Genomic DNA, 16185 nt, shown 5'->3' on the forward strand with positions numbered 1-16185 from the left:
AGGTCAGACAAAACCTTTCTTTTAATACTCTGAAAACAGGATTTGTTTTGTGCTCTCCTCATTCAATGTGTTTCTATAAAGTCTTAAAAATAGTCTCTACTTCCGCTTGTTTAGTTTGTTTTATTTGAAAAAAAAAAAAATTATCAAAACATGTACCTAATATATAAGTGATTTTTACATTCTTTTCTACATTTTTTTGGTGATGGCTGAAGCATTGCAAACATGTTTTGAAATTGGCCGAGTCACTGGAAAAGCTAATTAATGCAGTACATCAAAGATGAGGATTAGTATTGAAGACTCACTCTTTGTAGGCAAAATGACATTAAATGCTACTTTCTGCTGGATTGTTGCTTTCTAACTTTATTTAAATGTCTACCTATTATTTTATTGACATAATCTTTTCTATCACCTTCCCATCCATTCATGAATCAGTCTGTATTTTAACCTACTGTACTGCATTTTAGAAATTACCTCGTCTCTGGAGAGAGAGGTGGAAACAAATGTCAATATTAAAATTAATTCTTCTTGTTTTGTATTTAAGTTGACAGGAAATATAACCAGTTTAACTGGTAGTTATAATTTATTGGATGTTAAATTTTTAGAAAGAGTGGTTATCTAATTAGATGAAGTTCTGATGTTGATCAGCAACTACTTATCAGATATGTCAAAAAAAAAAGGCGGGGACAGGGAGAACCCTCTGACTATTCAACATGTAAACTTTGAGATAACCGTTATATATTTCAGGAAGGATTATTAGGGTGGTGGAAAGCTGTCCTCAGTTTTGTGTAGTAAACGTGATGTTCTGTTTTTTATGATCCTTGAAGGCATCTGTGTACATTACTTCATGTCAGGAGTTGTCTTGAAGGTAGAGTTAAAACCTACTTTTTCTTACAAAAAAGCAGGCTTCATCTCTTTCATAGGCAGCTTAGTTATGAAACACCTGATTTGCAATATGAAACATATTTCAATTATTAAGAAAAATAATCTAGTAGCCTGAGAATTTGAAAGGAAGTATGTTCAGGACTTGCAGTGATCTGTCTCAATCCATGGGAAGAGGTAGGATGATGCTTAAGTTTGTCACTTAATTTCACATAATAATTGAGCAGTTGGAATTGAACATGCTCCCTCTGGTGAAAAATTATATCCTAGGAGGCTGTATTTCAGTTTTGAAAATACGACAGTTTTGGAGGAGTTTCAAAGTCCCAATTATTTCTTTAGAACAGTCACAGTTTGTACACTGTTTCCAAGAAACTCAGCTTGTTGGCTTTGTCCGCTCTCCAGGTGCAGGCTGTCGTGTTGGTCAGGCACACCTCCTGGAGCCAGCAGGTTGCATGTGTAGCCCATGTTCCAAGCTGCTAGCCTGGACTAGCTACTGAACCAGGAAAAATGCAGAAGAAACATCTTACAATACTTCAAGTGTAATAAATTATTATTAAAAGCTGTACTTGCTCAACTGTTGCTTTAAAACTGAGTTTTTCATACATCTTATACTGGTTGTCTAGTTCTTGTATTTTGAAGTTGACATTTTGCAAAAGGAAGAGGTACTTCATTCTAAACCCATCTTAAACTATCTTCTATTTGTAATTCATCGGAGCAAAATACTCTAAGTTTTCTCTTTCTGTAGACAGTACAGAATTACTGTTTATCAAAAGCAATATTTTTGATCAGTCATAAGAAACTGTTGTGTTGCCACTTTTCAATGGTACAGCACAGCCAGAATGATGGGAAAGGCCAACTTACATTGATATGGCTGTAGTATTTCCAGGTAGTATCTGCATGTGTGAATATGAATTTTAACACTGTTACTCAGGTTTTAGTATCTTATTAGAAGCATCATCATTAAGTACTTGAAACTTGCAAGTGTTTTTAGAATAATGTTTTTATTTTTCATTCTTCTATGAAAAACAGAAGAAAAGAAAAATGAAGACAAGGCAGCAGAAACAAATGAAGGAACATCATCAGGGAAGTCCAAAAGGAGATTTCCAGATTTTGGGTAACGTTTTACTTGTATTCATTTGGAAGTAAATAGTTTTCAGTGTTACTTTTGGGAAATACAATGTTCTCTAAATAAAAAAAAAAAAAAGTGGAGGAAATCCAGTAATGCTACTTCATAGCAATGCCCCTGGACAGAATCTTCTTTATCTTGAATTTGTCATGTTGCATTCATGTTTCTACCACATGTGATTTAATTTATCTGTACCTTTTTCCCCTCAAATAATTTATTGGAATTCTTCAGTTCTTATCTGAATACACAATTTCACTATGAATTAAACTGCAAATCCATGTATAGTTTTATGACAAAATACTGTTGGAGCCTAGACTCTAATGTTACATCCTGCTGGCATTGCAGTCTGAAATAGATACCCGTCTTGCCTTAATTCTTTCCACAGTAGAGGTGTCGTTCCGTCAGGTTTGGTGAGCGGCAGTGATGAGCAGATTTATGAATTTCATTTAGAAGAGGGAATTGCGAACAGGGGTGAAACAAAAGTGCAGGCTGCATATTGTTTGGAAATGCAGGGTGGTAACTGAACTCTGGGGATTTGGGAGAGGAGTTGCTCCTTTTTGCAATAGGTCTTGCTCCTTTGGAGCCGGGTTTAAAGCTTGTTGAAGTAGCTAACATCGAGTGCTCAGACTGGTACCACAACAAATAAATCATAATATATAACATTAAAATGAGAACTTAGTTCACACACAGAGATTGTAGTTAGTGACTTAGTTCAAGTCACTCTGTATTGCATATGAACATTCATATAGAAATAAAACTGTGTTCTTCCTCTTGGTTGTATGCACTATATGCTAAGTTTCTTTAGACATTTTCTGTGTTTGTTTTGATTATATGTGGCCTTTAGAGGTATTTTCATAATTCTGCAATGGTTCTTCAATAAAATGTGAATGACAGTACTTCTTTAATTGCATGCATAATCTGCCCTGTGTAACAATGTTAATGTGGGGGTTTGTAACTGTTTAAGTCAATGTTGCATTGTGTAAATGTTGCGGATTAAAAAAGAAGTTGTGCTGTGTAAATGTAAACGCCTAATGAAAATTGGGTTTTTTTCACTTCAGTGGATTACGGAAATCTGGGGGCAAGGGCAAGAAACAAGAAAAAGAAAATCTAAGAGGTTCTCTGGATAGCAGGTACTTGTTTTGTTTAATACGTGTATGCTGCATCCCTAAAATTTTTAATCTGAGAATCTCTTTAAAGATATCACAGAATCGCTGTTTGACCTTAAAGTACATTCAAGTATAACAGTGGCAAAATTCTGTGAAGATTAAGGTAATGATGTGGAGATGAACTAGTAATCTCATGAAGTAAGAAAAATATATAGAATAGTGTAGAGGAAAGAGTAAAGCAGGGTTACATTTTTAAGTGGCTCATAAGATTAACATGTTGTACCCTATCTTAAAAATAAAACTATATTTTGCTTAGGAAGATGAATGTTGAGTAAATTAAGTTAGCAAATTATTTGATAAATTATTATGTGAAATACTGTAAAAGCTCTTAAATTTGTGTTGTTCAATAACTTGAATGATTTTTCATGGATATTTAAAGGCAAGTATCAGTTTTAATTTTAAATATCAAGTGTGCTGTGAAATGGGTAAAAATGAGTGGTGTGTGTTTTGACTTTGTTGTGGGGGGGCTGTTTATGGGGCAGGGTGGGGTTTTTTGCTGTTCTTGTTTAAATATAATTTAATCTATTTATTTCAGAGGTTCCCGAGAACTGTTGGAGGACTCTGGCAACAATCTCTCTGCATCAGATTCAGATTCCCCTGTTCCTACGTGCATGCCTTTCTCTTGGTTTGGAGACAGCCACAAAGAGCCTCAGGTTTCTAGTAGCAGCCTGCACGTTATTCAGAGTGGGCAGGACAGTTCTGAACATGGTCAAGAGAAGAATAGAAGCAAGGTAAAGATGACTGATTTGTGCTTTGAATATTTAAGCGTTGTGTCTTGGTAAAGTAAAACATCAGTGTGAGTGTTCCCATTGCCTCTTGTTCAGTCGAAGCATCAGTGGAGGCTGTTCAGTCTGAAGCAGCATCTAAGGAACAATCACAGTGTGTTTTTTCACTGGTTTATAATGGTAAAAGTAGCACTGGATTTAGGACAGTATAGTTTTAAAAGCCAGATTTGTTTCGCTGTCTAATACTTGGAGGAAGTGTACATAAATAGAGGTCAGCTTCCCAGGCAGCTGGCCAACCAGTTCTTAATATACTGGTATGTAGGGGTGCATGAATATAGTGTCCTTGTTTTCATTAACTAATTTAGTATTGAAACCCAAGAGACACATCTGCAGAACACTCTCTCTTCTAGGAAACTGCTTCTGAGTAACTGATAATGTTCTCATAATTTAAAGCCTTTTAACCAGATCTTAAGAGTGAGGCTACAGGTGTGTAACCATAAAGTTCTCATCCTTACGGTTTAAACTATTAGAAAGAAATGGCTGTAAGAAGTAAAAAGTTTAATGTGTCCACTGTCTAAATATTTTGTTAAAACCTATTTCAGTGTAAGACTGTTACTAACAGTCTTATTAAATTACCTTCACTCTTGTTTCCTTTGGATTTTGTCAGGTTCAAAATTGTAGCTAGTGGAGTAACCTCATAAGCTAGGTTTATTCTTGAGTTTCACACTTTTTCTTCTCTTTGGTTGTTTAAAATATCTTTTCACTTTTCCGTTTTCTTCTGTGTTATTATTTTAGAGAGAAATGAGTTACAAATCTAGAATAAAAATTTGCTGGGTTGTAGTCCATGAAGTCGCTGATACTTTGCATAGATGGCAGATAACAAGAAGTTGGCTTTCCATGTTTCCAGATGCTGATTGCACTAAAATGCTGTTATAATACTTTTTTTTTTTTAAATTTTCTTCTGTTTTCTTAATGTGAATTTACATTCCCTGTGACACAGCAGTAAGCTGTCTGCATACATAGTTTGTAAAAAATAGAGTGGTTTTAGAACCATACAATATGTTACTGTAACACAGGAACTTGAGAAGAGTTTTTTAATCTCTGAAGTGTTATAGAATGACACTTTAGAGAATGCTGTCCAGTGTGTGTGAGTCTTGTGTATTTATACCTCCTGCATTGCTTGCTTCTCTGGAAGCATGTAGTGGCCAAAGAATGTTTCTGTAAATAACCCCAGGATCTTGGGACTACAAGATCTATGTTGAAGGGGGTAGGCAGACACTTTGGTACAATTTTTGGCTAAAGAGGAGTGCATGGTTGATCACTTAATAGGCTGCAGCAAAGCTATCAAGAGATGGTTTTCATATAGATAAACATTCTGTGGTTCAGCTTTCAAAATCGTTGGTTCAGAAGAACTCACTGGTCCCCTCTTCACTCTTTCTTTCTGTCTGATTCAAATAATTTTTCTGAGTATAGTATATTGTTCCACTGCTGCATTTCTGTTGTAAGCACCTATAATGTGCTTAATCACCCCTTTATGTGTTTATATGGACAATCTTTTTGGCAATTAAAAAGGTATCAGTCTTACCAGATTGATCACTCCCTTTCCACATTGCCCTGAAATAATAGCCTTTTCTTCTCATCATTGTATACTTTAAGTTGATAATCCAGCTGTTTCCTTGCATATTGTTTTATTTTTTGTTTCCTTCTCATGCTCCAGTATGTAATTGCTACTTCCCCCTCTTTTCCTTATTTCCAGTTGCAAAGAACACACAAGTCTTCAGCCATATTCCCGCTTTGTAAAATGGTAGAAAGTTGACCCTGTTAAAGAATGGATTCTCATGCATTAAATGATCCTAAAATCGTACTCAGCCTCCCCAAAGTCAGGCTATTTTTACTTTGCAACATTTGGGGTCTTTTATAAAGAAGGTAGCTACTGCTCGGAATGGCTCTTTGTGGATCTTAACCTGCAGTTGATCATTAAGTCTGCGTTACAGTAACAAGGTTCTGGCTGATAAACCTTGCTGTGAAAAAAACATTAAAACTGAGAAAGAAATGTGCTTGACCACTCAGCAGTGAGTCTTGTTACTTAAGCAAAATACCAGCAGGTTTAAAATCACCCTCCCAGAATTTAAGGAAAGAACCCTCCTTTTTGTTGGTGTGAAGTCCATAATATTTCTTGCTTTTATGGCTGTAGTATCCCATATCACCAGGTTGAAAGCATTTCTTAAAGGGCAGGTTAAAAGTAGAAACCCTAAAATAAGAACTTTGTCATGTAAAAATCTCTGACTGTTTTATTGAGTCTTTCACACTGTGTATAATTTTTGTAGTTGTGTTTTAATATTGATGGTGTAAGGAATGTAATTATATTTAACTTTTTTTTCTTTCTGCAAAATTCGCCTCTTCAAGTTACTTAAAATGATACTGAAATTAGTCGTAAACTTGTAATTTGGCAAAGTAATGAATCAACTTCTTTTTGCTGGTGAAAAATGGGAAAACAAAAACTAAAATCTTGTAATCTGAGTGTTTGCAGACTGCTTAACCTTACACAGTTCTTAAATTAGTCCCTTTATATAATCAGCCCTTTGAATTAGTCCCATTCTCTGATACAATACAAACACATACATACTGTTCATATTTATTAATTTTCCAGGGTGTTATTTAGCTTCTGTAGACTTGTATGCAGCGTTTCATTTTTGGTACAAAGAACACTGTGGTGTAAACTGTTTATATCCAAGTATCTTAAACCTTAGGAAGCATACCTATAAAACCTTTTCTATCCAAATTGTGTGTTCTTCAATAACAAAAAAATCTTTGCAACTGGCTCTAAATCCTTAAAAGGAAATTACTACTACTTTAAACGAAATAGGAGCAGGGGAAGGAGAAAACATTACAACTGGTGCTGAGATGCTTTACTTCTAGCTATGTTTTTTTCATATTTTTTCTAAGGTCTTATTAAATATTTTTCTCAAATATCCTGTCTTTTTTTTTTTTTTTTTTTTGGTACAATTTTGTTTCTTAATTGTTCTCACTTATTCTGCAAAGGTAGGAGAAGTGAACGTAGGCTGACTAAAATAAAAGCTCCTAAGTTAATTTTCAGGTTGGGTTGAACTTGAATTTGAGAATAGGGTGACAGATAAAGTAGTCTGTTGTTTCTGGTAATACTTTTTACATCTAAAAGATTGAACAAGTCCGTGAAATGAAATTAATCAAAAGATCTACATGTTAAATAGAATACCATTTTTCAGTTGTGCACAGTATTACACGCTTCGAAGAGGTAGCAGGAAAACTCAAGTTGTGGTTTGGTTTTTCTGCGTTTGTTTGTTTGTTTGTTTGTTTTTTGGGGGGCAGGCATTTTGTTGGTTGTCTTGGTTTTATTTTGTGTTTTGTGTTTGTGGGTTGGTTTTTGTTTGTTTGTTTGTTTGTGGGTGTGTGTTTTGGTTTTGCTGTTTGGTTTTGTTGGTTTTTGTTGGTTTTTTTTGAGACTGGAAATGTACATCAGTAATTTAGGGTGAAAGGGAGTGCAAAGTTCAAGTATCCACCCCAAAACCAAAAATAGAATAATTTAGAAAATTTAGAGTTTGGGTTAAACTGAAATCAGAACAAAAATACAGAAGTGCTCAATGAAGACAACTGCAAAAACATAGTTCTCTTATAGGGGCATAAGTTACTGGAGAAAAATCTGTTTAATGTCAGGTTAATTTAGGATCTCAGATTATTTATACATATATATGATATGGCATCCTTACAAAGTATAGTTAGCTGATTGGAGACTTAAAGAAAATAATGGTAAATAATTGCTTACTGTTTGTAGGCAACAAGGTAGCGTTGAGAAATAAATTTTGGAAAGACAACAGTGGGAGGCATGCTTTTGACAGAATTATTGTTCACTCACTAAAGAAGAATAACATAGAGGTCAGGATCTTTGTTGGATCTGGAGGTAATCAAATTTGAAAGTATTATGGGAAACACATTATTTGAAGCATTTTCTTACCAAACCTGCTGTGAAGTTCTCAGTTTTGGCATCCGGATTTTTTCACAGTCTTCAGCTTGAGGCACAGGCTGCTCAGATAGCCGGCCTGAGCTTGTACAAGTCCTGGCTGCTGGATGAGTTTGAACTAAGATCCTGCTGCTTTTAGATGCTAAGGCAGGAGTACAGATCCAAAAGCTTCCGTTAAATGCAAACTAAGTGTAATAACTGAATGTAAACAGTAAATGCTATTAAGATTTTACATTATTTCAATATGACAGTTCTTACACTAGTTGTATTTCTAACCTGATTTTTACTTTGTTATCTAATTATTGTGTTTTTAAGAAATTAATAGTACTTAATTTGTTAAAAGAATACATTTGTCAAAATCTTTTATTTCAGAAGAATCTGCCATTTTTTAAATAATTCAGGCTGTCAAACTGCGTAATTACTGTAGATTTACAGTGTTAAACCGTTTTAAAAAGACATCTGAGTGGTTGTTTAACTTCTAAATTTTTTATTATAGTGTTTTTACAATATTTAGTACTTCAACTATAAGATTTTCACATAGTTTTATACAGTTCATTTATTATAAAAATTCTTCTAAAGGTATCTTACATCTATGCGGTATTTTTCATATCAAGGTAAATTTCAGATGGCATGATTGTGTGCCTCAAAAAGCAGCCACCTCAGAATTGAATCACAGAATAGTTTGGGTTGGAAAGGACCTTCAAAGGTCATCTGGTCCAACCCCCCTGCAATGGGCAGGGACATCTTCAACCAGATCAGGTTGCTCATTGCCCCGTCCAGCCTGACCATGAGTATCTCCAGGGATGGGGCATCCAGCTGTTAAAGGAAGCTGTTAAAATGAACAGAAATACAATACAGTATCATAAATCAGATTATAAAGTTTTAGGAAGGCTTGTCCTTAGGCAAGCTCTACATTCTCTGTTCATGATCTAATTTAAACCCTGATCTGCAAACTGCCGAAAGCTTCTAGCTACTCCAATTCTCAATGTACGTCAGCAAAGACAGCCTATTTGTTCTACTACAGTGGTTTGGTAGTGGGCAACTATGAAGTGTAAGCCTAGTTCTCATGTTCAGAAACTTTTTGCGTTTTGGGGGCACTTTGGTGCCATGGGAACCTTAATGACCATAAACAATTAGGACTTTGATTTTTATCTCGCCAACCAGAACAGCACCTTCTGAAGCATGTTCATAGTGCTTGTGTAGGTTTCAGTTGAATACAAACTCAGCATGAATAATCTGCCAAACTGAATCATAAATTGCTTCTCCCCGAGTGTGGTGTGCCTGCTGAAAGACTAATCGCATGTATTTTCTTACGTACTTTAACACAATTTCAGGTCATGACTGATTCTCCACACAATGTGCTCTTATTGGAGGTATTGCTTTAAATTTGTTATGGTGGTTTTGAATTCAGAAGTTTAACAAAAACAAGTCAGATGCTTGATGTAGTGAGTGCATTTCATATGTGATATAAAGATAACTGAGTCATAGTATTTTTTTATCAAAATTGAAAATTACTAGAATGTCACCTTATGACCTGCTTTTCCAAGAAGTGAGTTAATAAAACGTTATTTCCACTTGTTTGCAGAGTAGAATTGTCATAGATGATACATACCATAGCAAGCCAAGTTGTGAACTTTCAGGGTTAGTGACAGAACCAAATCTGTCAGGTCGTTCACACACTTTAACCTTCTCTTCAAATGAGGTGAGTTTCAAAGTGTGTATATGTGTCTTGTTAATGTTGTTGTTCACACTAGAGCATGTTTAACAGAAACAGATTTGTGTAATGTGAAACTAGACCGCTATTTCCATATTTTCATGTTGAAGAGCATTGTAAAGATTCCTAAGCTTTAACTGAACTAAGGACATGGACTAACAGATGCCATGTTAGCCTTTGTGTTCTGATCTTAGTTATATCATAAAAAATGGAATGAACTCTCTCTGATCAAATTGCAGTTTTAAATTGTATATACAACACCTTTCTGCTCCAGTAATTCAAAGCAACTTCCTGGATGAATGAAAACTGCAGCATTTTTGATCTTACCTTCACATCAGTGTAGGTTTGTCTTACCATGAAATTTCATCTAAATTAAAAACAAACAAAAAGGAAACAACAACAAAAATACACACCAAAAAATTGAACCAGAGCCCAAAACAATGCAGAATGAAGTGGTTCTGATATATAGCTAGAAACTTAGATACCTGGAAGTCCATGTTCATTCCCCTGGAAAACTAACTCCTTTGCCTGCTAGTGGAACCTGAAGTCCACACTTTGGTAACATTCTGAGATACTGCCTCATTTGGTGTTTGACTGATGGATGTCTTGATAAATGGAATCCTTTAGAGACTGGAGTCATCATTAACAGCTGAACACAGTCATCTTCCAGATGCAAGTTAGAGGACTAACCAAACTGATAGTGATAAGGTTTGAAGAAAATATTAAATGGTGGCTTATGAATGTAGGAGTTCTTTAGCTATTTTAAACCAGACTTTGGTGAAAATCTTAAAATATTCCAGTAATATATAGAAAGTCAGAACAGTCTTAAAACAGTGCTATAAGTCACTAACAAAAATCTGAGATGTCAAAAATCATCTAACTAGTTTACAGGTTTCAGTAGTGGATTAATTTCTTGTGGGATTTTATCAGTGATGACAGTCATTGGTCTAAGGGAAACCAGAGGAACTCCAGTTAGTATGTGCTCCCTGCAGTTTTTTAAATGTAGTGGTTCATGAACACAGTAAGTGTTTCTAAAATCTTCAAGCAGTATAGATCTCATAAGATTTTAGTGAGGCTAAATCTCTTTTTGAAGGTTGTTCTTTGGTCAGCGTTACAGCTTTCAGTAAACTGCTGGTTATAAAACTTGGAGAAATGTTGTCTATTAAAACCTGTGCATGTGTACAGTGATGATTCTGGTGTATTCCTTAGTTCATATATTGCTTATGCATGTGAACAATGAGAGTTGTTTTGTACCTCTTCAGTAATTATATTGGTTACCAGGGCCTGTTCTGAGAATAATGATAAACTCTGAGCTGTTTTCTCTTCTGGAAAGGCTGTGTGTGTGGGAAGAAAAATAGGTAGTTCTATTCTTGGGGTTTGTTTAATTAATAGTATAATACATTGTGATCTAGAAAAAAAAAAAGTAACTGATCTTGTAGCAATTTTTGATATTTCACATCCTTAACTTAAGCTCTTCACAAATATGATTTCGATCAGGTGCTTCTTGTTTGGATGGGTTCAGAAAAATCCAGCAGATACCATGCTAGCCAGTGTGACAAGCCCTGCTTTCAGAGGAACGGGCTACTGCCTGCTGCCCTGCAAATCCTGAGTTGTTAGAAGACTAGAGATGGAAACACCTCTTAGAAGGCCAGGCAGGAGCAGCACTGCAGGGTCTGCCTCTGCTGGGTGGGTTCTCAGGCACTTTGGGGAAGCGATGGCTGCTGAGAGCTGGGTTGGTGGCAGCCAGCTGGTTAGAGCACAGGCAGCTGTGCTCGCAGCAGGTTAGCGAGCTCGCTGCTAATCCCTCCTACCCTGGTAAAGCTTTTAATATGCTCAATGGTGTGAAGGCATTTGTTTTTTCTTGGGTTTTGTATTTTTGTCTTTAGAACCTTCAGTATTTCTGGACTTGCTTTCTGAGTCACCTGTGTGTTTTCTCATGCTTCCATACTGTATAAATAGTTTTAGTTCAGCTCTCTGAATTTGCAGCTGATGTTTTCTGTGTGTGGTGGCTGTTTTGATGACTGTAACTCTGATGTGCAAACAGCTTGGGACAGTCCTTCTGCCTCTGGAAGGACAGTAAAACTAGGAAAAAAAAATTATGTAGATATATTACTCAATGAACAATAAGCATTACTCAAAAATCAGTGTTAATCCTATTCTTCTACACTTTTCACTTTCCTATTCATATTCTGAAAAAAAAAATAGTTACAGATGTGCTTTTCCTTTGTGCAGTAGTGAAAAATTCAAATTATACAGGATTAAATATCTTCCTGTTCACCTTCACTTCTATAAGGAGACGATGTCTAAATGTTTGTTTAACAGATTCAGTTTTTGCTACAACTTACTCTGGTTTTAGGGTTGTGTCTTTCCCAATATGAAGTAGGAGGGGTATGTTAGCAACTGATGATGCTGAAAGCATAGACTGGAGTTAGTAGCTCAGTCTGGAGGACTCCTCCGTGGGACAGTCTGTAGCTGCTCTGGTCTGTGCTGTTTGGAGGAACCGGTGCAGAGAGTGCCCTGACTTGTGTCAGGGACTGCGTTCCCCTGGCGAAATGAATGAATCTGGGCCTCTTTGTTTGGCAGGAGTGCACCTTCTTCGAGTACTTACACTCTGAAATTACAGAAGCAAAGTTGCCTGGCTAGCACATTTTACATAAAACTATTGAGTAAGTTCTATTCCATAAAACTATTCCAGTAAGTTCTGACTGGAATAAAACATTCTACACATTTCTCAGTGTAAAGGAGATATATACAGATATAGAGATACATATGGCCCCTCAAACGATAGAAGTAGATATGTATTAAAGAGAGATATATGTTGCCACAGATATATATTTATATATATTTAGTATTTTTTGCTGCTGATAGACCACACACAACTCTGAGATAGAGGTCAAACTTGAAATGTATGAAGTTTCTTTTTTTTTTGTGTATTATTCATGAACACTTGCTAGTATGAGACAAAGTTACCAGTGGATACTTTGTATTATACAATCAGGTTGAGGAGTACTGTTATCTAAAATTATTTAAATTTTGAAATTCCTTTACTAATTTATGCAATGGATTTTCTTTCTCTAAGCAAAGCATCTCAAGCTTGTCTTCATACAGGTGCAGTATAGAGCACTTCAGGCAAAATTTCTTCTAGAGCCCTTCACTGTTATTTTGTGAAAATTACTATTCTTCTTTTGAACATCAGAAAGGTGTATGTGTTCACACTTGTTATATCTACGCAGCCATTTTAATTTGGACTGATAGTTCATTTTTTGAAGTAAATCTCCTGATTGTCCCCACCTGCCTTACTTTGATTCATCTTGGAAATGAAATAAGATGTGCTCCAGCAGTGGTCCTAGCGCATCATAGCTGCTGGTGGCCATTGAGTCTGTGTGACCAGGCTGGAGCTATTTGGAAGTGAAAATCCTTTGAAGTGCTCATAGTATGGATTTTAGTACCTCAGCACAAACTATTCTGCTTTACAAACTTGCTCCTTTTTATCCGCACTACCTCCTAATGTAACCATTGTCCTTTGTTTCACAGACCAGGGAAAGCAAAACCACTTCTAATTAATGTCGTCCTCTGATACATCAGAAATTTTAAATTGTATTTGTTCCACCTCAGATGTGTTCCATGTTGCACTCCCAGATCCAGTTCACTGTGTGATTGGATCGTGTGACAGGCCTGCGTCTCACTACCTTTCACTTGCAATCGCCAGAGTTATTTTGTTACATTCAATCAACTCTCCCAAATTTTTCATCAAGGTCCGGGAGTTGTAGTTGTTCACCTGAAACTTACATGGTTATCTCTTAAATTCATCACTAGGAAGACACTTATTGCCATGTTTTGTTTACAAATGACATGTGTAAGGCTCCCTGGAAAAAATGGGCATGCTTTCTACTGTTTTGTAAATATCTTTGCTAAGGAGTAGAAGCTGCCTAGTGGAGCAGCCCATAAGTCCAGTGCAGCCTGGACTCAATCGTGAGCTAGCAATAGATCATTTTGGATAGTTATAAAAGTTCAGGTAACTCTGATGTTACTGATTCAAGTATCGCACTAAAATCTCTTCTGCGCAGACACTGAGCCCTTTTTTATGTAGCTTTTCTTTTGTGATGAAGTAATAGAGTGCTTCAGGATGAACAGCAGTACCTTTTTCCCTCAGAAGCCAACTGAAATTGAAGCAGGGAGCTTCAAAAGCTGTGAGCTGGCAATGTGTGTTTCCAGTGGAAGGCTGCAAGCTCTTATGTTTCTGAAATGGTCTTCTACTCGACAGACCCTTTAAAATGTTGACATGATGGCATTGGATGAAAGAATAAACAGTCCTCTCTATTTAGAAAAGTACCCAATTTAGTAAAACTGTACCTAGAACTGTCATCAGTTTTACTACTAGAACTGGTTTTATTCTGTATTTCCTTCACTTAACAATAATCAATAATACAGTTGAAGAGCTTCTTGGTTCTTCTTGGTGCTGTGTCAGGCAGTATCTAGCATTAGGACTGAGCTACGTTAACTCACTAACTGAGGAAGCTTGCTCACTCATTGGATACACTGAATTTAAGCCAATGCTTTGCTATATATAATTTCTTAGGGAAAACCATTTATGTTTTCTATTTCTGACTTAGTTTGTGTTGAATGTTGTAGTGTGTTTTTGTTTAGCATGCTCCTAGACAAACAGACTATAAACTGATCTCAACAACTTCAGTCCTCTCAGAGCCAGAATATGTTTAAAAATGCAGTTTGTTAATCAAACTCAATTAGCAACTGGAATTCAACATACAGTCAAGTAAAACATGCCTTACAGCCTTACTTTTCTCAATTGGTTAGGCATTAGATGATGAATTTACAACCACAGGAAAGCAAAATCAATGGCACAGTAGACCTATTTCTGAATGGACCACTCAGCAAGTCTGCCACTGGTTAATGGGAATGAACATGGAGCAGTACATCACCGAGTTCACAGCCATGAACGTGGATGGGCAGCAGTTAATGCAGCTCGACAGTGAGAAGTTAAAGGTATGGTAATATCCCCAGATAGACTTGTAACTGTATAAATTTCTCCGCTTATTCAGACATATTTTTAACCTACAAAGTCTATTTTCCTGTTTTGATGGCTTTTTAAGGGATAGAGTTTTGGTTTTGAAATACTTGGAGACTATACAGCGAGATGAGAATTTAGTAATTGATTGAATAATTAAAGACAATCCATTTTTAATCAGAAAAATACCAAGTATTTCTTCCTTGTTTGTATCTTGAAGAAATCGAAGTAAGCATAATTCCCCAAAGGGGCTTGATACATCTGTCATCAATCTCAGCATAAGGTCACATCAAAACAAGATCTGGCCAACTTGAATGCATAGAACTGCAGGATCCAGTTTTGGAAATCTCTCTCCTCCACATCTCTTCAAATGGGAAGGCTAATAGTGACCTTTTAAATGCTTTTGGTTTTTACTCCTGCTGAAAACATCTATTCTTTCTTTTGAGCCTTTTCTTGCCTCTGGAAGACACATGGTATGGATACCTTATAGTACTATGAAATTCTCTGATTTTCTTTCTCATTAGATTACCAGACTGCATTTTGGATGAGCAAGATGTGTGAATAAATTGAGGCTCATTGGTCTATCCTGGCATAAGGCAAATTATTTTTAATGATCAATAGTAGGATTTGAGTGTTGTAGAAGGAAAATGTGTCCAACTTCAGTCTCTAAAATACATCTGCATTTTAGAATAAATGTGCAACATTAAATGTCCTGTATTTTTTTAAATAAATATTTCCTTGGACACAGAGGAAATAGTTGTTACTAGTCTGTCAAATGACTGTCTCTATTTGGGGAACTTCGGATGTTGATGCTTAAAGCATAATTTACACCTTATGCCAGAGTTCCATAGCGTGTGACCAAGTGCTGTCCTTAATTTGGAATCAGGTAGTGCCACCTGCTGATCAAAAATCATAGTGTACCATTTACTTACTGAATATACTTTTTAATAATACACTTTAAAATCCTTAATATTAAAAATTAAAGAGTGGTTACTGAATATAAATTCTTCTTGTATAAAAGGAGCTAGAAAAATATTTTTAAACTACTACTTATGCTGTTTGCTGGAAATTCTCAGGTGTGAACTGATGTGTAAAAGGGAATGAGCAGCTGTTACTTCACAAGAGTAGGCCCTTGATTCCTCACCTTGTTACCCAGATGATAACTTATCATGCTTTTGAGGACTTAGGCTTTTATTTTTCAAATAAACAGACTAGCTTGCAGCAAAGTGAGTAACACTTTAATTTGTTCATGATGAGGTATTTTTATTTTTTCTTTCTTTTTCCCCCCCCTCAAAGGCTTTGGGAGTTTCCAGTCAAAATGACCGATCAACAATAAAGAAAAAAATCAAGGATATTAGAAAAACGCAAGAAAAACTGGAAAAGCAGAAGGAAAAGGTTCAAAAGAAGGAGAGAGAAGTTCGCAAGACTGGCAGAGTGGTAACCACTCTTGAATCAAGCTGCTAAAATGACCCTGTTTTATTTTAGCGCAGATTTGCTTCATCTTGAGGAAGTTCAGCAGATTTGTATATAATTGTACAATTGAGGGAGGAGG

General features: G+C 36.0%; 1 protein-coding gene across 1 annotated transcript in view; it reads left to right on the plus strand.

Annotated features, from left to right (window-relative positions):
* Window positions 1–16097, plus strand: part of LOC308041752 (neurabin-1-like) — a gene marked incomplete at both ends in the record, with an annotated part of 39640 nt that extends 23543 nt beyond the window's left edge. The window contains 6 exons of the mRNA XM_080346657.1: window positions 1909–1993; window positions 3064–3135; window positions 3707–3902; window positions 9479–9595; window positions 14423–14611; window positions 15930–16097. Of these exons, the coding sequence (XP_080202783.1) occupies window positions 1909–1993; window positions 3064–3135; window positions 3707–3902; window positions 9479–9595; window positions 14423–14611; window positions 15930–16097 (827 nt within the window). The remainder of the gene's footprint in view (window positions 1–1908; window positions 1994–3063; window positions 3136–3706; window positions 3903–9478; window positions 9596–14422; window positions 14612–15929) is intronic.
* Window positions 16098–16185: the final 88 nt, after the last annotated feature.

The sequence above is a fragment of the Nesoenas mayeri genome (assembly GCF_963082525.1).
Source record: "Nesoenas mayeri genome assembly, chromosome: 6".
Taxonomy (NCBI): Eukaryota; Metazoa; Chordata; class Aves; order Columbiformes; family Columbidae; genus Nesoenas; species Nesoenas mayeri.